Source organism: Saccopteryx bilineata, chromosome 2 (assembly GCF_036850765.1).
Source record: "Saccopteryx bilineata isolate mSacBil1 chromosome 2, mSacBil1_pri_phased_curated, whole genome shotgun sequence".
NCBI classification, from domain to species: Eukaryota; Metazoa; Chordata; class Mammalia; order Chiroptera; family Emballonuridae; genus Saccopteryx; species Saccopteryx bilineata.
In genome coordinates, this window is record NC_089491.1 from 215,133,975 (window position 1) to 215,157,949 (window position 23,975).

Sequence of the window (23,975 nt, forward strand, 5' to 3'; positions counted from 1 at the left end):
AAGTAACCATCTGCTTTTCCACCCCTTGCCTTTCTTCCCTCCCACAGCCATGGCTTGATTGATTTGAGCGCGTTGGTCCTAGGTGCTGAGGAAGGCTCTGTAGAGTGTCTACTTCAGGTGTTAAAAATAGCTCAGTTGTGAGCATGGCCCCCGATAGGCAGAGTACTTGCCCCAAATGGAGGTTGCTGGGTGGATCCTGGTCAGGGCACAAGCAGGAGTCTGTATTTCTATCTCTCTTCCTTTCACTTGGAAAAGAAGGTTAAAAAAAAAAAAAAAAAAAAGATAGTGAGCTAACATGTCAATTTCCTGGTTTTGATAAGTGTTATAGTTATGTAAGACATTATTATTGAGGATGGTGAGTAATGTGTATGCTGAAATTTGTATTATCTAACTTCTTATGAGTATATGATTATTTCAAAATAAAAGTTTAATAAAATATAGTGGGTACATCATTTAATTAAGTTAAAACAACAATGTGGTTCAGACAATAATCATGGCTACTGTGGGGAGGGGGCAAGGGGGCTTCCAAGAAAGATGTGAACTACTGAATATAACAATAACCTCAATGTCAGATGTCACATTTTGTGTTTTTGCTGTACTTGCTACTTCAGATATGTGTGATGTAGGCAAGTCAGTTTTTAAATTTGAGCTCTTTCATCTATAAAATGGGGATATAATGCCACTCACCAGTTATGACAATAAAGCATTAAAATATGAAGGGTTGTCTTCATTAAACTGTAAAGTACCAAAGCACCATAAGGTGATATTTACAAGACTAACAAAATGAGAAGAAAACTGTTGACAAATAAAATCCGATAACAAATGGTTCATTATTATGCAAATACAACATAAGTCAAGTTATATTCCCCCACTTTTGTAAGTATAGATAGTTCAGATCTAATTTGATTGTGAAGGTGAGTCCCAGTTCCATCTCCCAAGAGTCTCACTGTAAAAGAGAATCTGCTCTTTTTTCCTTCCACCAATGAGAACACTGGTGAATGCTGATGCAAATGAGCTCAAACTCTGATTTTCTCCTATAGGAGCAAAACAGGTTGATATGCACAACATCTAAAGGATAGCTTACTTACCAACTTCATCCTGAATCTCCTCAGCCACTGCAGGTACATTGTAGAGCAGGGAGAGAGACTGGTTCATGCGCTCGTAAATCACACGAAGGTGTGTCATGACCTGCATCAAAGGATGACAACACCAGGTAAACCATTTCTGGAGTAAGGAATAGTTATTCTCCTTACTAAGCATCACAGACAGATACAAACTTGGGAATAAAACTGACAAAACACTGCTGAAACTTAACCTGAAAGGGCATCCTTATTTCTCATCTCTCCCATTGTTTGCTTTCTAACTTTAGAGAGGCTTTAAACCTCCCATTACACTGTATGCTTGCAAGCATAAAATATAAAACCAATTAAAAAGGTCATTTCATTCAACTCTGATTCTTAATATTGAAGTCCCAAAATAACCTTTGTTGTCCATAATTATATTTCTTTGTAAACTTTTGATGAGGACATATTTTAATTTGACTGGATATTTCATGAAACAAAATACAGGTACATTTTAAATTCTATTTAAAGAAATGTAGAATTTCAGAATTCTAGTTGTCAACCTTTGGGAATGGAAGAGTATAAAACATACTTATTACATGACTAATACACTCACACTACACTCAAGCATTGTGAGTTACTGATTGCCTATCTCAATTTAGTTGAACCAATTTTAGAGCTTTTGCTTTATACATACATTTTGCTTTCTTCATTTTGGTCATCAGACATTTAAATGGCAGTAGACAATGAAGATTTTTATATTTCCTATTAATAATTCAGAAATTGACAAACCACATGTTGTGAGATAAGCCTTTAGAATTCACCAGGTATTAAAGAATAGCTGCATAATACCCATAGCTGCTCTGGGAGTCATTACAGATCTGACTCAAAGACCAAGAACATGTGGTCGTCAAACCTGCAGATGATCACATTTTGCATGTACCTGGGACCGGATCTGAGCGGCCTTCTTCGGATCCACCATGCGTACATGTTCAAAATGCTTTAGGGTGTGCTGCCTGTCTTTCTGTTCAGCACGGACATACTTCTTTAGCATGTTGAACACATGACGAGGCTGTGGGGAAAAAAATGAAAAAAAAAACCAAACTTTTTTTAACTGCAAAATATTGCGTCTTCCGATGACTTTGGGTCAGAGTTCTCACTCATTCATCTCATGGTATAAAAGCACTGTGAGTCCTCTCTTTGCAATTCTCTTTTGTTAATGACAATTACTTAAGTTGATTGGTCATTTCTAAAAGGTCATTTAACATTTGATGTATATGATGACTTTTCTTTTTCATTAACATTTTCTTCTCAAATAGTAGCATTCTACAATAAAAGGAGAGTTGACTGTGGATCTGTTAGATTTCTGTTAGGTCCTTCCTTTCTCCTATCCTACTACACAGGGGCATATGAGACATTTCTACATGCACAATCTTAATGCTTATCTCAGTAGGCATGTTGCACAAATAATCCCAGTATAACAGTATAATAATCAAAGTGAGGGAAAAATAATAGGCAACATAACCAATCCTAAGTTTTAGGTCAGGAAATGACTGATAGGCTCTAAGAGACATTACATTTTCTAATGCGACACTGTAGTTATTTTACTTTGAAATTTAATTAAATTCTTCCTATGCCATCCAATTCTAACTCAGCAACAATTAAATTTCTTCTTAAGTGCTTCTATAATTTTCTAACTGGTTCTATTTTTATTCCCATCTTACTTGAAAACATTCATTCTCATAAAAAGAGGACAAAACGTCCTTTGTCTTTATTATCCATTATTATATGCCTTCTACTATTTGATTTTATAAAATGATTTCCAAAGATACACATTTCTTCTTCATTAAAACAAAAATCACCTATGGAAGTTCATGTCAGGAATAAAATTTTGGCAAGTTAGTGAAACCTAATTATTATTAAGTTATGAGTCACGGGCACCTTGAAAATCTGTTGAAGGTACCAAATTTATTCCCAGACACGGGGGTGGGGCAGGGAGGTGAAGACTGCAATGTTATGGGATGTGCCTCCCCTCTCTTTTTGCTCCTTTGACAAATGTCTGCCATAGGTCACATTCCTATACTGTACTTAAAACTAACAAATAAATACAGTAATAAACTAAACCTGCACTCATTTTCCTTTCTTTTTTCTTTTGTCCTAGAAGAAATGTATTTCTTCATAATCTCAAAAAAGGCAGACATCAAAACTTGGAACAGCTTTGGGCCCCACAGCATTAGAATTCCCATTTGTACTGGGAAATCTATTTGTATCTACAAATCAGAAAACTGTCTTTCCAATCTTCAAAGAAGAAAAGTAGTAGTTAGAGCTGACAATTGACAAACTACATTGACAATACATATATTTAAAAGTTGATGAAGCCCTGGTCGGTTGGTTCAGTGGTAGAATGTTGACCTAGTAAGTAGAAGTCCTGGGTTCAATTCACAGTCAGGGCACACAGGAGAAACAACCATCTGCTTCTTCTTCCTTTCCCCCTTCTCTCTTTCCCTCCCACAGCCATGGCTTCTTTGAGTGAGTGGGCCCGAGGCACTGAGTATGGCTCCATGGTCTCTGCCACAAGTGCTAAAAATATCAATGCCCCAGTTGGGTAGAGCATCATCCCATAGGAGGCTTGCCAAGTGGATGCTGGTTGGGGCACATGCGGGATTTTATCTCTCTACCTCTCCTCCTCTCAATAATAAAAAAAAAAGTTGATAGGTTTATGTACACTAATTTCAAAAAAGGAATTTTTGAAAGGTCAGTTGTTAAAGGCTGACTATTGTTGAATGAGAGGGATGTTTCATATACAAGACTGTGCAACCAGGATATTAATAACTCTTGAGGCTTGCTTGTTATTGAAACCAAGGCCTAAAAACTCCTTCTAATTCTCTTGCAATTATATGTCCAAAGTTCGAGACAGAAAGTGCTGCAACTAATTGTATTTGCCTATGATGCTTCTGCTCCTCACTTATGCAGCTGACTGCCTTAATCCTCTTTCTTAGTAGTTCTATTTCATTTCTTTCTCTTGAAAAGGCATTATTTTTGAAGAAGTTTTTAAAAAGAGCTCACATAAAAAAATACTTCAGTTAAACATAAAGATAACTTTACATTATAACTTTCTTTTCTTTTAATTTTTGTCATGGCTCCAAACTGGCCAAAACATTACTGCATTAGGTTAACTCTAAAATCAGAGAATGGAGTGGCAATTTCTCTTACTAATATCTGGGTCTCCCTCTGTCTTCCATGACCACCACAAACAGCACTCATGCCCATGGGCTGATTATTAATGTTAATATCAACTTTAAAGTGAGTAAGTCTCAAAAGTATGTAAGCCTCAATTTGCTAATCTGTGCAATTAAGACAATATCTTTCATATGAAATATGAAAATAATAAAAATGTTTTGTGGTTGTTACTGAGCATAATGCTTGGTTCATAGCAAGTAATCAATACACACTTGTTTCTTCTACTCACTACTGGCCTCCATGCCCCTCCCTTTTCTTCCTGCTAAACAATAATAGTTCAAAACTCATTGACTGTCAATAGAAATGACACCATGTTTTTTTAAGTGCTTTATGCATAGTAACTTACCTAATCTTATCACCCCTAGGAGAGATATAATAGCTAGTTACCCCACTGAGCAGATGAACAAGGCACCGAAGACTACACAGCTGCTTACACACTCAGTTCCAGAGCTAATCAGTGGGGAAGCAAACAGATGGTAGCCCAACTCTCTGCCTCCAGAACCCACGCTCCTACTCACCAGTGATCCTGTCTCTCAAGGAAATGCTAAAAGGGACCAAGCTAAAGACAGGTTCCACAAGGTAACTTACAGCATGGAAAACAGAAATAACTGAATGGTTAAAAAGGAGTCTGTTCTAAGAGTCCTCGCCTGAATTTCTAGTTCTCAAAAGCTCGAATAATATTCTGACATATGCTAATATCTGTCCTCTCAGTTGTACAGAAAACCTCCCAGATTTCGCTTGTTCCACCTCTCGGTGACTGCCCTTGGTTCTGACGTTCCACTGTGCTTTGGCTAATGCGGAGATGTAGGGAGGAGAAATAGGAAGATAAGAAGGTCCTCTGTCACTCTGTTTAGGATTACTGGAAAATGATTAAAGGTATTAGGTTCAAAGTTAGGCTTTTGTGACATTCACGGATTCCCGTTTTAAATCTATCTTATCTTTTATTAAGATGGATAATTAAATGGTGAATGTGGTCACATGTTTAAAATTTGTTAGCTCATTTAATACCAACATTTCTCATATGCTTCAGAAATTTATTCTTAATGTCCCCTCTTAAAATCCCTCCAGCATGACAATGGAACAGTAGCACACCAGGCTTTCAAGACTCCCCAGGCCCCAGCATGGCTTTTGCTCTCTACCAGGGAACAAAGCTCCTGCAAAAACAATGAGCCCTAAGAGTAAGCAATGACCTCATCTTTGTTTATGAGCTCAGATACCCACTGTGTGTGCATCTATATAAACATAAGACATTTCTTCCTAATGCCTATGCCTTGGGACATGAGATAATTCAGGAAGACATTACCATGTCCTGCAATAAATGAATTACAGGGTTCTGCTTGGTTGATTTAATCATGCAAACATATTTCTAAGAATTATGCTTAGAGATGAAAAATATAAAAATCAGATTAGCTCTTATGTTGGAGTAGGCAGAAAAATCATACCAAATGAAAAAGTGGTTATGCCTGTACCTCAGAAAAAATACTATGTTTAGTTAAGAAAAACAGATAACATTTCCCTATTTCCCTATTTTTCTGTAGATTAAAAAAACAAAAAGAGCTCTATTTTGGTACTTGATTTGGGCACATTTCATTAAAAAATAATAATTGCCTTTACAACTTTTAGCCAGAATACAGATTCCCAAGCTTAAAACTAGTTCTCTCTAGAGCTGTATTATGTATCACAGAATAATAGGAAATTGTATTTGTTTAGGGTATTTTACTTCATTATGTTAGGACAAAAATAAATTTCTTAAAATTTTAATTAAAAACAGAAACACAGAAATGATAGGAAAAAAATTACATGGTGTCTCTATAGAACAGGGGTCGGGAACCTTTTTGGCTGAGAGAGCCATGAATGCCACATATTTTAAAATGTAATTCCATGGGAGCCATACAACGACCTGTGTACATTACACATTATCCAATAAAAATTTGGAGGACAGCTGTGATTGACTCTAGCCACCCGCAACCATGAACATGAGTGGTAGGAAATGAATGGATTATAATACATGAGAATGTTTTCTATTTTTTAATTAATTAATTAATTTATTTATTTATTTTACAGAGACAGAGAGTGAGTCAGAGAGAGGGATAGACAGGGACAGACAGATAGGAACGGAGAGAGATGAGAAGCATCAATCATTAGTTTTTCATTGCACGTTGCAACACCTTAGTTGTTCATTGATTGCTTTCTCATATATGCCTTGACCATGGGCCTCCAGCAGACCGAGTAACCCCTTGCTGGAGCCAGCGACCTTGGGTTCAAGCTGGTGAGCTCTTGCTCAAACCAGATGAGCCCGCACTCAAGCTGGCGACCTCGGGGTCTCGAACCTGGGTCCCCTGCATCCCAGTCCGACGCTCTATCCACTGCACTACCACCTGGTCAGGCAGAATGTTTTCTATTTTTAACGTTATCTTTTTTTTTATTAAAGATTTGTCTGTGAGCCAGATGCAGCCATCAAAAGAGCCACATCTGGCTCACGAACCATAGGTTCCCGACCCCTGCTATAGAAATATAATCTCTAAAAGTAACTTAGCTATTGCTATTGTCATAATGCTTACATTTAAGACAGAATTATTCATAGGATTAGAAAAACAAGCATTACAAATTTAGTAGCTCATCGTAAAGCTATTGATAGTAATCGAGGTTAAGAGACATGTTTTTAACTGCTACATTTTCAATCTTTCTCAAGTCATGAAATCTTTTGTAACTAGTAATAACATGTTTTCTGCTAAATTTCCCTTGTTTCACAACTTAAATATTCAACATATTAATACTAAAATCTGGTTTTATTGGAATTAAATGGATAATCTTGTTATTAAAATTTATAGCAAGAAACAGATAAAAGGTAAAAAAAAACTGGCCCAGGGGACTAGTTATAGCCAATCCTATTTATTGTCACTAGTGTTTTGGAAAGTGTTTATATGTAATTGCAAGTATTTATTTGCATATAATGTAACACTTTTCAGTTTGCATTAAACTGACAATCAAAATGCATTTAAAAAGTATATTCACCTGACCAGGTGGTGGCTCAGTGGACCCAGGTTCGAAACTCCAGGGTGGCTGGCATGAGTGTGGGTTCATCTGACTTGAATGGGGGATCATAGGCATAACCCCATGGTTGAGGGCTTGAGCCCAAAGCTTGCTGTTTTGAGCAAGGGGTCACTTGCTCTGCTGTATCCCTTCAGTCAAGGCACATATGAGAAAGCAATCAGTGAACAACTAAAGTGCTACAACTATAAGTTGATGCTTCTTGTCTCTCTTCCTTTCTGTCTGTCTGTCCCTGTCTCTCTTCTTTCTCACAAACTTACACAAAAAAAATCATTAAAAACAATTCCTTAAAAGATTAAGAATAGGTTTTACTAAAAATGGATTAGATTTAACCTGGAAATAGACTTAACCTAAAGATTTACATTTTGGAATATTAACCATTTTCTTAATTTGGAATAAGAGCATATAATTTATCTCTAGCTGCTGGCCCAGTTCCTGGCACAATATTTTCCAGAAAATATTTAACGGACTCTGCAGCATGTTCACACTGGCGTCAACAGGAACATTCTATTAATTTCAGAAGATGTTACAGCTCACCTTATGGCTTGGGTTTTGATGTCAGACTCATGTAGGTAATTTTGAAAGAAATTTCATGGTCTTTCCCTGTGAGAGATTTTTTTTTTTTAAATTAGGTTCCCTACTTCTCGAGTGTATTACCTTTTCCACTTAGTTCCTTTATACAATTTCATAAATTTTTTGTCCCTGGACTTCAGATTAATCACACACATTAGACCAACTCAATGCCAATCGCGTCAGAATATGTAGCTTTTCATCTTACGGTTCATGTGGGAGGTATATTAAAACATGACTATTCAGCTCGATCGTTCTCCTCTGCAGTTTTATGCTTGATCTAGTAATCTGGCATCTTATCAGAAGACACTTGTGCCTTAAACTGTTTCTTAATGGGAAGAAATGATCTGTCAAGGGCCTTTAAAAGCCGTGGGTATAATCCTGCCAAGGAGGAGGAAGTAAATCAGTCACTTTATGGGAAGCACCCTAACCTTTCCATGTCACAAGGAGTTATCCAGAAAGCCCTCTCCTGAAGCATTAAATTGCACCCTAGTGGTTTCCAACCCTGTGATTGGGGAAGTTAATCACCTATCACAAAAAAGCAATTCTTTCTTGTTTTCAAAAATAGGTTCAGGGCCATTATTTTCACAGCTCTACACCTTGGGTTTCAAGAAATCGTGAGCATGTGAATAAAAAGTAAAAAATCTTTGTGTGCCGATTGAAAAAACACACTGAAGAGAGTTGTTTTTCTGTCTGAGATGGTCTCTGCTAAGTTTATTTTGCCGTGTTGGCCTTCAGCATTAAACATGCACTCTCACTATTGCAAGATAAAATGCTGAAAACAAAGCAAAGTAATACCATCCCCAACAAAACACTCCCCCAAACAAAATAAAATGAGAAAAGAACCAAGCACTGGGGGACACTTTCATGGGAAACTTGATATTACACCTGTGTTTATCTTTAAACCTAGAAATCAGGGTAATTTTAAAGTCCACTGCAAAATTCCCCTGCATTCCTTTCTTCAGAAGAGCACTGAAATGACTTTTGTAGTTATTAAAATGTGTATAAGAAGCAAAACACAATTCTAGCCAAGGTGAATAAAGCAGTCTGGAGACAGCAATTCAGGAAATGGTAGTAGATTCTTGCTCCCACCCTTCCACCCCCCTCTCCCACTCCCAATCAGTGTTTCTGAAGGTTTAAGAATATGGAGGCATTAGCTCTATCTCTTCCTGGCATAACCAGATTACTAGCTGGCTTTGTGTTGAAACAGAACACAGCAGCATCCAGGCAAATCGGAAGTTATCTCCCATGCCCTCCCTCCTCCCTGTAGAAGCAGACAGGTGACTTCTTAATAGGAACATGGCACCAAAGCCTCCCTAGATTCCATCCTAACAAAATAATTTATCCTTTCTCTTCTTAGGGAAGAAAATATGTTTCTATTGTACAATTTCATCTAAACCTTCAATTAATCCTTTTGTTTTGCTAACTGTGTCTAACAGAAGTTAGAACAATGTTAATTGTAAAAAAGGAGGTGTTAACCCCAATTTGTAGATAGAGGAGGGAGAATCCTTTCAGTTAAGTCCCTTGTGCCAAGTTACAGGATATATAAGTGGCAAACTGGGAATTATAGATTGGTGTTTCTAGTATTATCAAAAGTAGAAACAAAGGGTGGTTCTTATCTTGTCACCCACCAGTTAGTGAGCTTCTTTAAAGCTGGCAGGTTTTCTAATTTTTCCCAGAATATTTTGCTAGTTCTCAGAAATAATTTATTTTGGTTACTGTGACATAGAAAATATATAGTTGATCTCTGCCCCCAGCTCCTGACATAGAGTTCCAAAAACTCTTGTCTTTCCTGAGTGACAGAGTGACAGGAGCATTTTCTTTATAAAACGTGTGTTTGTTGGTGATAATGTGGGGTACAGTGTGGATAACGTGCCCAGGGAGGGTGTGTAAGCACCACCCCCTCTCCCACACATGTTGCCTATGTATATTTTCCATCTGGCTGTTCCTGAGGTCCATCCTTTAAAATAAATCACTAACAGTTAAGGGAAGCATTTATCTGGGCTCTGTGTGTTGTTCTAGTAAATTACCAAACCCAAGAGGGTGGGTGGGACCCCTGATAATAGCCTTTAGATCAGAAGTGCAGGTGATGACTTGGGACTTGTGATTGGCTTCTGAAAGGGAGGCAGTTTTGTAGGGCTAAGCTCTAAACCTACGGGGTCCATGCTAACTCTGGGTAGTGTTAGAATGATTGAATATGAAAGAAAACACTCACACATTTGGTGTTAGAGTACTGAGTATAAAGGTAATAGTTTTCCTTGTAGCTACAAAGACCACAGCTATCAATTACCAAAGATAGCACTACGAACAGAAATTTAAGACCAGACCCAAACCGTATCTATGATTTATGTCTGTAGACCAACTTTAGCACACACTGCACTTGGAGCTTAGATCAACTGACTTGAGAGCAAAGAATCGCTAGAAACTGGACTTAGGTCTTTGATTCTTGTTTAGTCAAGCAGTAAAACATGCTGGAGTTCTGAACGATGGACAGGACTATTCATGCAACCCAGACGCAAAGCCCAGAGTCGCCAAAGAGAGTGGAAACAAAAGATGTCAAGTACCACAGAGCTTTGCATAGATCTGTTGAATGGGTCTGACCATCTGAGAAATGCCAATTGTGACATATTCTTGATTTCTTCAGAAGGAGCTGCAATAGCATAGTATGCTTTAGTTTTACATACTCATAACTTGGAGTATGGTGTTTTTGTTCTACACACCCTATAATTCAGCGGTTCTCAACCTGTGGGTCGCGACCCCGGCGGGGGACGAATGACCAAAACACAGGGGTCGCCTAAGGCCATCGGAAATACATATTTTATTTAAAAATGTATTGTATAATAAATATGTATTTTCCGATGGCTTTAGGCGACCCCTGTGTTTTGGTCATTCGCGACCCACAGGTTGAGAAGTGCTGCTCTAATTGGTTACCATTTTCAAAGATGTCCACATTTACATTTCTTTTAATTCTACCCTTTCCTCATGCTCTACCTAACAGTGCCCTAACATACAAAAACTGCAGGGTGAGGCAAAACTAGGTTTACAGTTGTGAGTATGGGAAACAGAGTTTATTCTTGTGTTATTATTTATTAATTATTGTATTATTTTCCTACTTCTGTCCCATCTTGAATTAATATTTAAAAAAAACACACATTAAGCCTGACCAGGTGGTGGCGCAGTGGATAGAACATCGGACTAGGATGTGGAGAACCCAAGTTCGAGACCCCGAGGTCGCCAGCTTGAGTGCGGGCTCCTCTAGTTTGAGCAAAAGCTCACCAGCTTGAGCCCAAGGTCGCTGGCTCGAGCAAGGGGTCACTTGGTCGGCTGTAGGTCCCCGGTCAAGGCACATATGAGAAAGCAATCAGTGAACAACTAAGGTGCTGCAATGAAGAACTGATGCTTCTCATCTTTCTCCCTTCCTGTCTGTCTGTCTCTCTCTGTCTCTGTCACACACAAAACAAAACAAAACAAAACAAAAACCCCCACATCAAGATAAAGCTTATAAAAACCCAAATATTAACTGATCCATGGATGAACTTTGCAAAATGAGTGAACTCTTGGAAACCTCTGCATAATTCTGTGTGCAGCGAACACGTTTCAAGGGAGAGTATCTTTGGTTGCTGTTCATTCTACAAGGCAGGTATCTGCAATGCCGGGTAGCTAAGTAAACATTGGATCGTTAAATAATGTCCTGTGCATTTGTCTTAAAAACGTAAAAATATTTATGTTTTCATTTCAAAGATGAAATGAAAATAGATACTGATGTGTAAATACAGTGTGTTCGTAAAGTCATGGTGCACTTTTGACCGGTCACAGGAAAGCAACAAAAAATGATAGAAATGTAAAATCTGCACCAAATAAAAGGAAAACCCTCCCAGTTTCTGTAGGATGATGTGGCAGCATGTGTGCATGCGCAGATGATGACGTAACACCGTGTATACAGCAGAGCAGCCCATGGCCATGCCAGTCGAGATATAGATGGTACAGAGGAAAGTTCAGTGTGTTCTGTGGCTTGCTAAATTCGAATCCGTGACCAAAGTGCAACGTGAATATTGGCACATTTATAACGAAGCACCACCACATAGGAATAATATTACTCGATGGGAAAAGCAGTTGAAGGAAACCGGCAGTTTGGTGGAGAAACCCCGTTCTGGTAGGCCATCTGTCAGTGACGAGTCTGTAGAGGCTATACAGGATAGCTACCTAAGGAGCCCTAAAAAATCAGTGCGTGAGCCCACATCAAACTGCACTGAATAGTATGAAACTGGGAGAGTTTTCCTTTTATTTGGTGCAGATTTCACATTTCTTATCGTCTTTTGTTGCTTTCCTGTGACCAGTCAAAAGTGCACAATGACTTTACGGACACACTGTATCTATTGTACATGAAGGCTCTGCTGGAACAAAGTATGACCTCGTGGTGTATGTTTTTGGGTTTTTTTTATAATTTTATTTTTTTAATGGGGTGACATCAATAAATCAGGATACATATATTCAAAGATAACATGTCCAGGTTATCTTGTCGTTCAATTATGTTGTATACCCATCACCCAAAGTCAGATTGTCCTCTGTCACCTTCTATCTAGTTTTCTTTGTGCCCCTCCCCCTCCCCCTTTCCTTTCCCTCTCCCCCCTCCCCCTGTAACCACCACACTCTTATCAATGTCTCTTAGTCTCACTTTTATGTCCCACCTACGTATGGAATAATGCAGTTCCTGGTTTTTTCTGATTTACTTATTTCTCTTCGTATAATGTTATCAAGATCCCACCATTTTGCTGTAAATGATCCGATGTCATCATTTCTTATGGCTGAGTAGTATTCCATAGTGTATATGTGCCACATCTTCTTTATCCAGTCATCTATTGATGAGCTTTTTGGTTGTTTCCATGTCCTGGCCACTGTGAACAATGCTGCAATGAACATGGGGCTGCATGTGTCTTTACGTATCAATGTTTCTGAGTTTTTGGGGTATATGCCCAGTAGAGGGACTGCTGGGTCATAAGGAAGTTCTATTTTCAGTTTTTTGAGGAACCACCACCATACTTTCTTCCATAATGGTTGTACTACTTTACATTCCCACCAACAGTGTATGAGGGTTCCTTTTTCTCCACAGCCTCTCCAACATTTGCTATTACCCGTCTTGTTGATAATAGCTAATCTAACAGGTGTGAGGTGGTATCTCATTGTAGTTTTGATTTGCATTTCTCTAATAACTAAAGAAGATGAGCATCTTTTCATACCTGTTGGCCATTTGTATTTCTTCCTGGGAGAAGTGTCTGTTCATGTCCTCTTCCCATTTTTTTATTGGATTGTTTGTTTGTTTGTTGTTGAGTTTTATGAGTTCTTTGTATATTTTGGATATTAGGCCCTTATCTGAGCTGTTGTTTGAAAATATTTCCCATTTAGTTGGCTGTCTGTTTATTTTGTTATCAGTTTCTCTTGCTGAGCAAAAACTTCTTAGTCTGATGTAGTCCCCATTCATTAATTTTTGCCTTCACTTCTCTTGCCTGTGGAGTCGCGGTGTATGTTTTGACATCAGCTGATGAAGAGTATTCTGACTTCAAAAGCAGTGACTTACAGGGTTCTGCTCTGGAGGGAATCTGGGTGATGAATATGGTCTCAGAGGCACAGGGCAGTTTTCAAACTAATGCCGTTCTACATACTTCTTAATTTTCTATTTAACTTAATTCAATTAGAAACAGAAAGCACTAGTGCTTCTGGTTACAAACTTCCCACTGGTCTTTAGCAAGATCTGTCTATTAAGCTTGGTAAAGATTCAAGTAAGGTAATGAGGTAATACGAAGAGGCATTACTGAAATAGCATGCAAACCACTAAGAAATTTATAGAATTTTCTTCAGTAAATACTAATTCTTCTATTTTCTTTCCACCCACTATTTCTTACTGGTATGTCCTTAAAGGCTCTCAAGTTAATGAGTCTCCTGTGGTCACCAATTTTTACAAGTCTCAATTTAAAATAAATGAATGCTGAATGAATAATTAATATAAAATTACTTATTTACATTTCTCAAATATGATCCAGCTTAGCAGTCTTTTAAGTATAATATATTCTGATCAGCTTTATAAAAGTTTGAATATGTTCAAATATTGAGAGTAGAATGTTTTAAACATTTTAGTACTCATCTGTCTCAGTGCCTTCACATGTTAAGAACTCAGCAAATAATTTTTACTGTCCATTATATTGAGGAGTAGACGTATCATATTTACCTTGGAGATATATGTTATTTACATATATTCTATAGATGCTTCATATTTCTTTTGTGACCAGAAGCGATAAGCAAAAAATGGAGGATTAAAGGAGACGGCAGTTAGCAATATCATATAAAAACTAAAGTAGCCAAGTTGAGCACCTCAGTATTATTTTTGCTTTACAAACCTTGTAATTGTACCAACACTCATGCGGACGAAAGACTGATTCAGCTGGATCTTCACTAGGCATTCACTAGTTTGCTTGTCACAACACACCCATCAATGGCTGTCCTTTCTTTTCTCCAGTAATTGTTTCTTATTCAATATTTATTGCCCTGTTGTTAGAACAAAAGCTCAACACAGGAACAAAACTATGCTCCTTAATGATAAGTCTCATAAGTCATTATATTAATGTTCTACCAAAGAATTCTATTCAATATGAAGTTTTTAGGAATCTCAGAAAAATTTAACATTTGGCTGAACTAATCAACAGAGAAAAAAAGGTTGCAGGTGCTCAGGACACCACCAATTTTTTTCCTTCTCCATTAAATAGTGAAAGTCTGCATCTGAAGCATCAGTTATGAGCATGAAATTAATTTTAGCATGGATAAGATGGCTGCAATCTTGAGAACCTGGAAAAACCACAAAGCAGCACTGCAGAGACATACAAACATAAACAGGCAGGTATACACGAGAATGTTTCTTAATTCTCACTTTCCCACAGAAAATGCTTAAAATGTGTCAAATTCAGAGAAATAGGGAGGGTGCTGTCTAATTGAAGATTTTGACTAAGTACAGTACCTGTAAAGACTCCAAAATCTAAGAATTACAAAGAACAATTTGGTTATTCATTTCCTATTTTTAAAGCATTTAAATTCTTACTAATTAGGAGTTCTAAGTTTTTCCAGACCAAGCCTACAGCAGAACATTTATTTTTAAACAGAAATTCCTATCCAGCCTTTAGTTTAACTGCACAGGATCCCACTTAACTCTAATTTCACTTCAGACTACAGAAAATGTTGACTAGGCAGGCAATAATACCATTGTCTTCTCGCCTTCGATGAAGTGGAACACTCTCAGTTCCAATAAAAGAGGCTCAGAGAATATTTAGCTCATACTTCACGAGCCCATAAGTGCTGAATCTGGGCTCTGATAAAGTAAGAGGCCAGATGCACAGGGTGGGCTGTTAGATGATGATCATTTAGGTTTAAGTAGTACTTAAGCATGGTAGCTTGAAGACCTCCAAAGTTGAACTATATGTGAAGCAAATTTGGAAAGAAATTTAATTTTTCTGGAAAAAGAATGTCTAACTCCTCGATTTTCTAAGGAAACTTTTAGGAAAATGAATAAATTGAAGGGATTTGTCCTTAGAAGAAACGCTGGCCCTCTACAGATTAAGAGTTTATTCTGAGTGCAAAGATATACCTGGGGATTAAAACTTTTTATTGTAATATTTGGGAAAAAATGTATATATAATTCTAAATATGACTCAAATGATGTACTTTTGGATTGGCCTTTCAGTATACCACCTAGTAGGCAAATAATTAATTAAAAAAGAAATTTGGAACATAAAGCCCACATAGACATAAAATTCACGGTTGAGCAAGGAATTTCAGTTGAACAAAATGTCATCACATAATACTTCCACACTTAGGTTAAAAATATAGATGGAAGCATGAATTAAACCTGAGAATACATGTTGTTCCTGATTCCCATGTCTGCAATATTTGGGACTGTATGATAGAATGTGGTCAGGGTTAAAGGGACAGTTATTCTGAAGGCAACAGCAGTAATAGAATCTATAGGAAAAAAAAACCCAGATTAATTCATTTCCTTATATTCAACTTAAACTGAATATTTCATATCTTCCAGATACTGTTAAGTATGAGGGAGATCTCAGAAATATCTATTCATGGCCCCAATATAAGATGCAACCTTTCATAGGTAATAATTGGCAAAGAGGGATTTAGAATTTACTCGCGTTTTTCAAAGTGCAGAGCTAAGTGCCTTATCAAGTCATTTGTTAAAATTTATATAAAATACTCAGACAAAGATGGAAACAACAAAATTGACAAGTCATGCCATGATTGCAAGCCTGTGACAATCCAGCTCCAGTTAGTAGTAGATGAGTTTTATGCCTGTCTAGTAAGAATACAACAGGATCTATCAATAGCAATCTGATTATTACTATTATTTTTTTTATGTAATAGTTCTTTCTAATCCTGTTTTTAATTGTAATTACAAAAAAAAAAGTTGTCTAATTCTATGTGAAGTGATCACTAGGCCCAGAACAAGCATGATTATGGACAATCTAAAAATATCCCCTTTGATAACACTGAAGCTTGGCCAAACATTCTTTTGTCACTGTTTTTCCTGGGATGGCCGATGAGCTGCACTGGAAGATCTAAAGTGTGCATTTGTGAAAGCTTCCATTTAGGCTCCATTTTTAGCTCTAGCAATTCTATCAATGACCATTTAGCAAAGATCTTACTTCAGAGATTGGACTGTCACCTGGAATGTTTCACTAAATGTCAGTCATCAAGATTCTGGCCTCAACTCTGCCACCCTGCCCTGCTCTGGTCAAAGATCCCAATAGCCCCGCCTTCCAAACAGAGTCCTCTAGAAATAAAGAGAATAACCACAGGACTTTTTCTCCAGAAACAAACAGAATTTTCCTGAGCAGTGTGAGGACAGAGATTTCTTTTTTCTTCAATAGAAAATAAAAATGGTAATGTGAGTATTCTTTTTGAAAAGCTCTTTGTTCAGAGAGGAAGCATGGTCTAGTAAGAAAGCACTGTACTGGTCAACTGTGATGCACAGCTCCACCCTGATCACTGCTGGTGGTGTCACCCTGGACCAGCCACTCAATCTCAGTGACGCCACCAGAACAGGGTCAGCACTATCTTACTATCTGGAAGAATATCAGGAGTTCTTTTATGGCTCCTCAGAGCTTTCTGTGTTATAATTTTACTAAAAAGAGAAAAATCATATGATGAAAAGAAACTGGGCAAGTCAGTGGCTTTTGGTTTAGTTACAGAATGTGCACATAGACTGCCACTTGCAGCCAAGATCAAGTAAGAAGAAACAGATTTACCTGCCACCGTAAAAACCAAAAAAAAAAAAAAAAAAAAAAAAAAGATAAACATATATAGAATTAGGCTTCTACAATATATTAGACTTGAGATAAAAGGCAGCAAACACTCAGAAATGGTAAACAAATGAAGTGAGATCTACAAAAGCCTGAGTTTACTGCCTTGAGTTTTTCGGCTGTGGCTCCAGGCACAAGAAACCAGGTAGAGCATGAAGGACTCCCAGGGCTGAAGATGTGGAGTGGGCGTCTGGAGAGACAAAGGCGGCTAACAGGCACAGGAGAAAATACTGGAGAGGAGGGAGTCGCTCAGAGAGAACCCAGAGACTTGAACTGATTCCCCTTGAGAATGTAGCTAATGATCAGTGCATGCATGTAAAGAAACTAATCATCCAAATGGATTAGACGTACAGTGTCTGATGTTCACACAAGGTTAGAACTAATACTTCTTTCTACCACCCAGCTGCGACAATTCAACATCATGGTAGATTGACTCAGAAGAGGCTTGCCTCAGTGTTGGGGAATAGCTAGATATAGGCTGGTAACTGCTCTGATCCCACTTAACAAATCTTAAAAGCAAAATTGTTTCCAAATAATTTAACTATATTATAGAACAAAGCTCAAGAATATTTAATTACAGGTATACAGAAATACCCAGCACCAATAAGATACAATTCATAATGTCTGACAGTCAATAAAAAATTACCAAGTATGAAATGATACAGAATAATATCATTCATAAAAAAGAAAAATTAGGCCCTGCCTGGTTGGCTCAGTGGTAAAGCACTGGCCCAGTGTGCAGAAATCCTGGGTTCAATTCCCAGCCAGGGCTCATAGGAGAGGCGCCCATCTGCTTCTCTACCCTTCCCCTCTATCTCTTTTTTCTGCTCCCACAGTCAAGGCTCCATTGGAGCAAAGTGGCCTGGGCGCTGAGGATGGCTCCATGGCCTCTGCCTCAGGTGCTAGAATGACTCTGGTTGCAATGGAGCAACACCCCAGATGGGCACAGCATCAGCCCCTTGTGAGCATGCTGGGTGGATCTCGGTTGGGCGTATGCGGGAGTCTGTCTCTCTGCTTCCTGGCTTCTCACTTCAGAAAAATACAAAAAAAAAAAAAAAAAAAATCAGAATTAACCTAAGGATGACACAGTTGTTAGAAATTGCAACCAAGGATATTAAAAGAGTTATTATAGGTTCAAAAAGTTAAGTAAATATATGAAAGTTATAAAAAAACAAAAACCCAGATTAAACTTCTAGGTATGAAAACCACAACATATGAAAGAAAAAGACCAGATGTGATTAATGACAGATTTAAATACACCATGGTACATCACAATCAAATTGCTCAAAACTACTATAAAGAAAAATCTTAAAAGTAACAAGATAAAAGAAAAAGATATTATTTAAAGAAACAAAGAAAAGGATGGTATCAGTGCTCTTTTTGGAAACAATGCAAGTAAGCAAATAATGGAGCATCAAAATTAAGGTAGTTTTAAGAAAACCTCCATCCTAGAATTCTATACTCAGCAAAAATGTGTTTTAAAAATATAAGTGAAATAAATATATTTTTAGATAACACAAGCAAAAGAATTCTTCACCAGTCTACATGCATAAAAGAAACTTTAAAAGACATCATTCAGGTAGAAGAAAAATGATTCTAAATGTATCTATACAAGGAATGAAGAGCACCAGAAATATTCAATAGTAGCTATATAGGTAAATAAATATTTTCCTTATTATTTAAAAGTCTTTAAAAGATATTTGAAGAAAAACAGAAATAACATAGTATAAATAAAGTGTGATGACAACAAACCAAAGCTAAGAAATGGGGAATGGAAGTAATCTCTTGTAAGATTCTTGTAATATATGTAGTAATATATAGGAACTAGAGCATCATTGTGAAAAGTCAAAAATATTTCCTAAAGACCCTAAAGCAAACTCTAAAATAACAAAGAGTTACAGCTAAAAATGTAACCAAAGAAATAAAATAGAATTATAAAAAAATATTCTATTGGTCTAAAAGGTGACAAAAAAGAAAAAAAGGAAAACAGAAAAACAGATGGGATAAATAGAAAACAAACAGCAAGATGACGAATTTTGGCATAATTGTACCTTTACTCTCATTAACCCTTTGAGGAGTGAGTTTTTTTCATGTTCGCTGACCCCTGGCAGTGAATTTTTTCTCAAAAAATGAAATTAGTTCCAGTTCCAGTTTTATTAACTTAATTAAAATCATGTTTGTTTGATAACCAATTTATGGAAACAAGAAGAACATACATTTGCCTTTTTTAAATGTTGCTTTACACATTTTTAAAATAAAAATTTTTGTACAATAGTACTCTGGATGGTCAGGAGGCACGAGGATGATCATGAACATTCGAACTACTCAAAGGGTTAATGTCTTCTCAATTAAAAAGCAATACCTAATTAAATGCTGTTTCTAAAAAATGCACTTTAAATATAAAGACAAATAGGTAAACAAAAGTACAAGGATGGAAAAGGATACACTATGATAATGTTAATTGAAACAAAACTGGAGTAGTTTAATTAATCAGACATGACAATTTCAGATCAAAACAGTACTAGGGATAAAGAAGGTTGTTTGATAATAATAAGGGGATAAAAGAGCACATAACAATCCTGAACATTTATGCATCTAAGAACAAAGCCCAAAATAAACAAAGCAACAGCTGATAGCATCAAATGAGAAACAGACCAACACACAATTACAGTTGAAGATTCCAATACCTTCACTTAATCATAGCTAGTACAAGTGGACATAGTGTACACGCACTCCTGTTCAGAATATTCCTACATCCGAGGTACCCTCTCCCACAAAGCCTTATTGAAGAAATCTGTGCTTGCACTGCTTGGTACGCCTTGAGGGACATTTATCACTGAAAACCACAAATAAGGCTCCTCGCTGCTGATGGCATGGTGGATTAACGAATACAGCCACTGCTCTCAGCAGGAAATTCTAGTTCTAGTTTCTTTTATTCCACTAAAAATCCTTTATAAGTCAGATAAATCTACACTATTCCTGATTTCAGTTACATCACATATGATGAGGGGGTGGGGAAGATTCTGTCTAAAGTCCTACCAGCTTTTGGAGTTCCCTGATTTCAACTATATGTATTATGAGAGGTCATCATTCCCGGTATAGCAACTCCAGTCAAGCCTTGAAGTTGGAGTCCCTGGGAAGTCTGCCTGATTCCTCTGTGGAAACGTGTCTACTGTGCAGGTTTCTTCCTTAATGCCTTCAGTACTCAGAGCCCACAGTCTATGCAGTGCCCGGATCGGGCCATGAGGCCAGACCTACCCGAGGGGGAACAGCCTGCAGAGCGGTGATGTAGTTCTCCAGAGCCAGGCGGCGGCGGTCATTCAGCATGGCTTCCACTCTAGCCATGTGAGTCTCCACCAACTGCTGCCTCTCATTGGCTGCTTCCTGCTCCAGGGACTCCACTTTCTCCTGGAAATGCTGCCACGGCAAACACACACATGAGTCAATCAGGACTGGGCAGCAAGTTCGAGTTGTTTAAAGGGATATCAAATTTCATTTAATTCAATGACTTCAAAGTCATTCCAACATTCTGTCTAATTCAGCATGATTTATGGGTCACCTCCCTTTCCTGGACTCTATTTCCAAACTTAATTCTCATTGTAAATCACTATTTTATATGGTCCTTTAAGACCGATTCAATTAGCCATAACGGAGGATAAATTTATGTATTCTTAAAATTCTAAATTACATTGCATATTTTAAAAACCCCTTTCTTCTTCAAAGTATTTTAATTTGAGAAAATGACCATGATAATCTCGCATTTACCTATGGTAATTTTGAGAGGGGTTGCAGTTCAAAATTCCAATTAACACATCATTTTTGCCAGGAAAGAAGCAGCAGAAGATTATGACAACCAAACAGATATATTATTGATTAAAAAGTAGACTGCAACTAACACTATGAGTTTTATGGAAATGAATTATAATGAGCTAACTGGGAGAAAATATAAGGCAGGGTTTAAGTAACTCCATTACTAGACGGTGCTGAGCACTGATTCAAGTTGATGAGAATATGAACGATCACACATGAGCTTCCAGGAGAGGGTGGGAAATTTGGAAGCACTCAATGAATGGGGGTGGGTTGTTGGCATGTACCTCCTGGTGAGATTGGGCTAAGGTTTTACCTGGATAACTGCTTTCTTATCAGCTTTAGGCAAATTTTTTGCTTGATGTTCTGCCTCTTCCCATTCTCTCATGACCTGCAAAATAAGAAAACATTTAATTTTAAAATCATTAGTTCTTTTTTCAAATAGAGTTAATGAGCAAGATTACGTTTTCCCACCTTATCTGACGTTTTAAACAGTTATCATGTTTTATCATTAAATTTTTACAGTCAGTCTCCCTTTGTAGATTCAGTCTTATCTCAAAAACAGTTGAACTCTCACTAAAATGTGAATCTATCCTGGTAGTAGACTGAATATACACATTCAAATTTATTGCAGCAATATGGCCTTTTGAAACAAAGACGGTCTTTTGTTTACTTCCTGAGAAATGGCTGACAGTCATTTACGTGATATGCACAAATGCCCACGATTCTTAAAAGGCATCTATTTCCTGAACAAGGGTTTCCAACGTTTAATGAATACATTGACTTGTCTTCTAGGAAAGCAAATTGTGAAATTTTAAACAGTATGAGGAGGAAAAGCGTAACATTTTAGGTATATGTAGACATGCCATGAAGGGTGCCAAAAAGTGGTACATCCAGAGGAAGGAAAAGACTTTAGGAAAACAACTTTTGTTGTCAGAAACCTTGAGATCCACAGCAGTGAAGAAGTGATGGATAATTACAGTCCTTTGCTTGCCAACCCACAACATAAACAGTAAAAACACCCTAAATCCCTCTAGAAATTCCCAGAGAGTACACCTTCTAATAATCTGAATGCAGCAAAAAATATTCTTAATAAATAACACTAATATAATGGCCAGGCTAATTTCTTTTGTAGAAAATACAGTCACCTCCTCTCATCTTCAATGTTCACCTAGGATTTCCCTGAGACAAGTTCACCTACTGATCTGAATGCAGAGGAGAAGTCTGCAGCTGTGCATATTGTTGAAAGAAAACAGTTTGAGATTCTTACCACCTACAGCTGCCTTTTCAAGTGTACTACTTGTTGTCAATTAGAGGGTTTCCTTGTGTTTTTTTTTAAGTGGGATTCATATCTGAGCTCAATAAAATAAAGACCAGAAAAATCAAGTAAACAAAATACCCATCTGTCAACAGATGTTTACTTGCATACTTCGTGGACTTCCAAACCATAGGACAAGTTGATTTCTGCACAATAAGAGCCTGTTATTTATAGGTATTCATCTCTAAGGAACTGATTTTCTGATGTACTTCAAGATTATTTAAAAAAATGGGAGGCTTGGAATAAATAACTATTGACAGAGAAGTTCTATGAGGTAACACCGCATACAATCACCATGTGGGTTTTTAATTAGATACTTTATATTAGCATTGATTTGTTGTCTAAGATACAGGACAAGTATTTCCATGGGGTTTTCATGAAATTATAAACAAAACAGAATGGAACATATTCTCTACTACACTTGACAAGCATATAAAAAACGACCTAGAAAGTTCACAGCAAAATTGAGAAATATGCCCCATTGCTATGGAAAATAACAGAACACTGAAGAAAAGAACATATCGTCCAGATGCTTTGGTGTCTCCAAGAGCTAATGAAGAGCACCTGTGGGAAAGGGGCTCCTGAAGACTACTTTCCCTTTTATGGATGAGCTTTGCATTAAAGATATTTCAATTTTCTGCTTCAAGAGTGTTTACACTGGTGGTATTCTACCATGAGATCTTTCAGGCAGGAATCTCAAAATTAGTTTGAGAAAGAAGTAAAATGTTTCACTGAAATTGAGAAAAGTGTTTTCCCATATTATATTTAAAGTTTTACAATCTCCCTTTGTAGATTCAGAACCTGAGCTTTCGCTTTCAGCAGAGAAATCATGGAATAATTAAGAAGACTTATTTAGCTAATAAATTGAAAATAAGCATTTCTAGAGAAATAAAATAAAAATTTGATTTTCAGAAAAATTTAATGGTATCCTACACCCTTGTAAATAAAACAAATCACAGATAACATCAAACTAGGTCTCCTACTGAAAGATAAACACATACTGCAGGCTCAACATATTCCTTAGAATAATGCCTTCCATGGACGTATGCTGATAAGAGATAACCTCACTGCTGACTTATCAAATACCAGATCTAGTATTAAGTGCTCTACAACATCTATCTCCTTTAATTGATTCCTCACAACAGCCTGTGAGATTAGGCATGGCCATCCCTATTTTTGAACCAAGTAAAGTACCCACTTAAGGTCATGCAAGGGAAAAGTGGAAAAGAAAAAATATAAACTAGGATCTCTGTGGCTGTAAAGACCACCACACTCTTGTCCCTTGTGGTCCAACTGGCCATTATAAATCAGCAAATCTAGCAGATGAGCTAATTTTATTTACATTTGGTGACAAGAAGAAGGGCTGCTCCTAGATGTTGATGCTTATCTTAAAAATAATACATTTAAAGAAAGGTCAACTTCTGATTTAAAGAACTTCATTTTAAGGATACATTAAAACTGATAAATTCTTTTTTTTATGAGAAACTTTAGAAGCAATTTTATTAAATTAAAAACATAACGAGAATGCTCATTCTCATCACTTCTAGATTCTAGCCATTTCATTAAAATAAGAAA

At 37.1% G+C, this 23,975-nt stretch overlaps 1 protein-coding gene across 6 annotated transcripts in view; it reads right to left on the reverse strand.

Annotated features, from left to right (window-relative positions):
* Nucleotides 1-23,975, reverse strand: part of APP (amyloid beta precursor protein) — a 323,882-nt gene that overhangs the window by 59,326 nt on the left and 240,581 nt on the right. For all 6 annotated transcript variants that reach the window (XM_066259113.1, XM_066259112.1, XM_066259111.1 and 3 more), the window contains 4 exons: nucleotides 21,399-21,473; nucleotides 20,534-20,692; nucleotides 2,005-2,133; nucleotides 1,089-1,188 (listed from right to left, as the gene is read on the reverse strand). In XM_066259113.1, coding sequence (XP_066115210.1) covers nucleotides 1,089-1,188; nucleotides 2,005-2,133; nucleotides 20,534-20,692; nucleotides 21,399-21,473 — 463 coding nt within the window. The remainder of the gene's footprint in view (nucleotides 1-1,088; nucleotides 1,189-2,004; nucleotides 2,134-20,533; nucleotides 20,693-21,398; nucleotides 21,474-23,975) is intronic.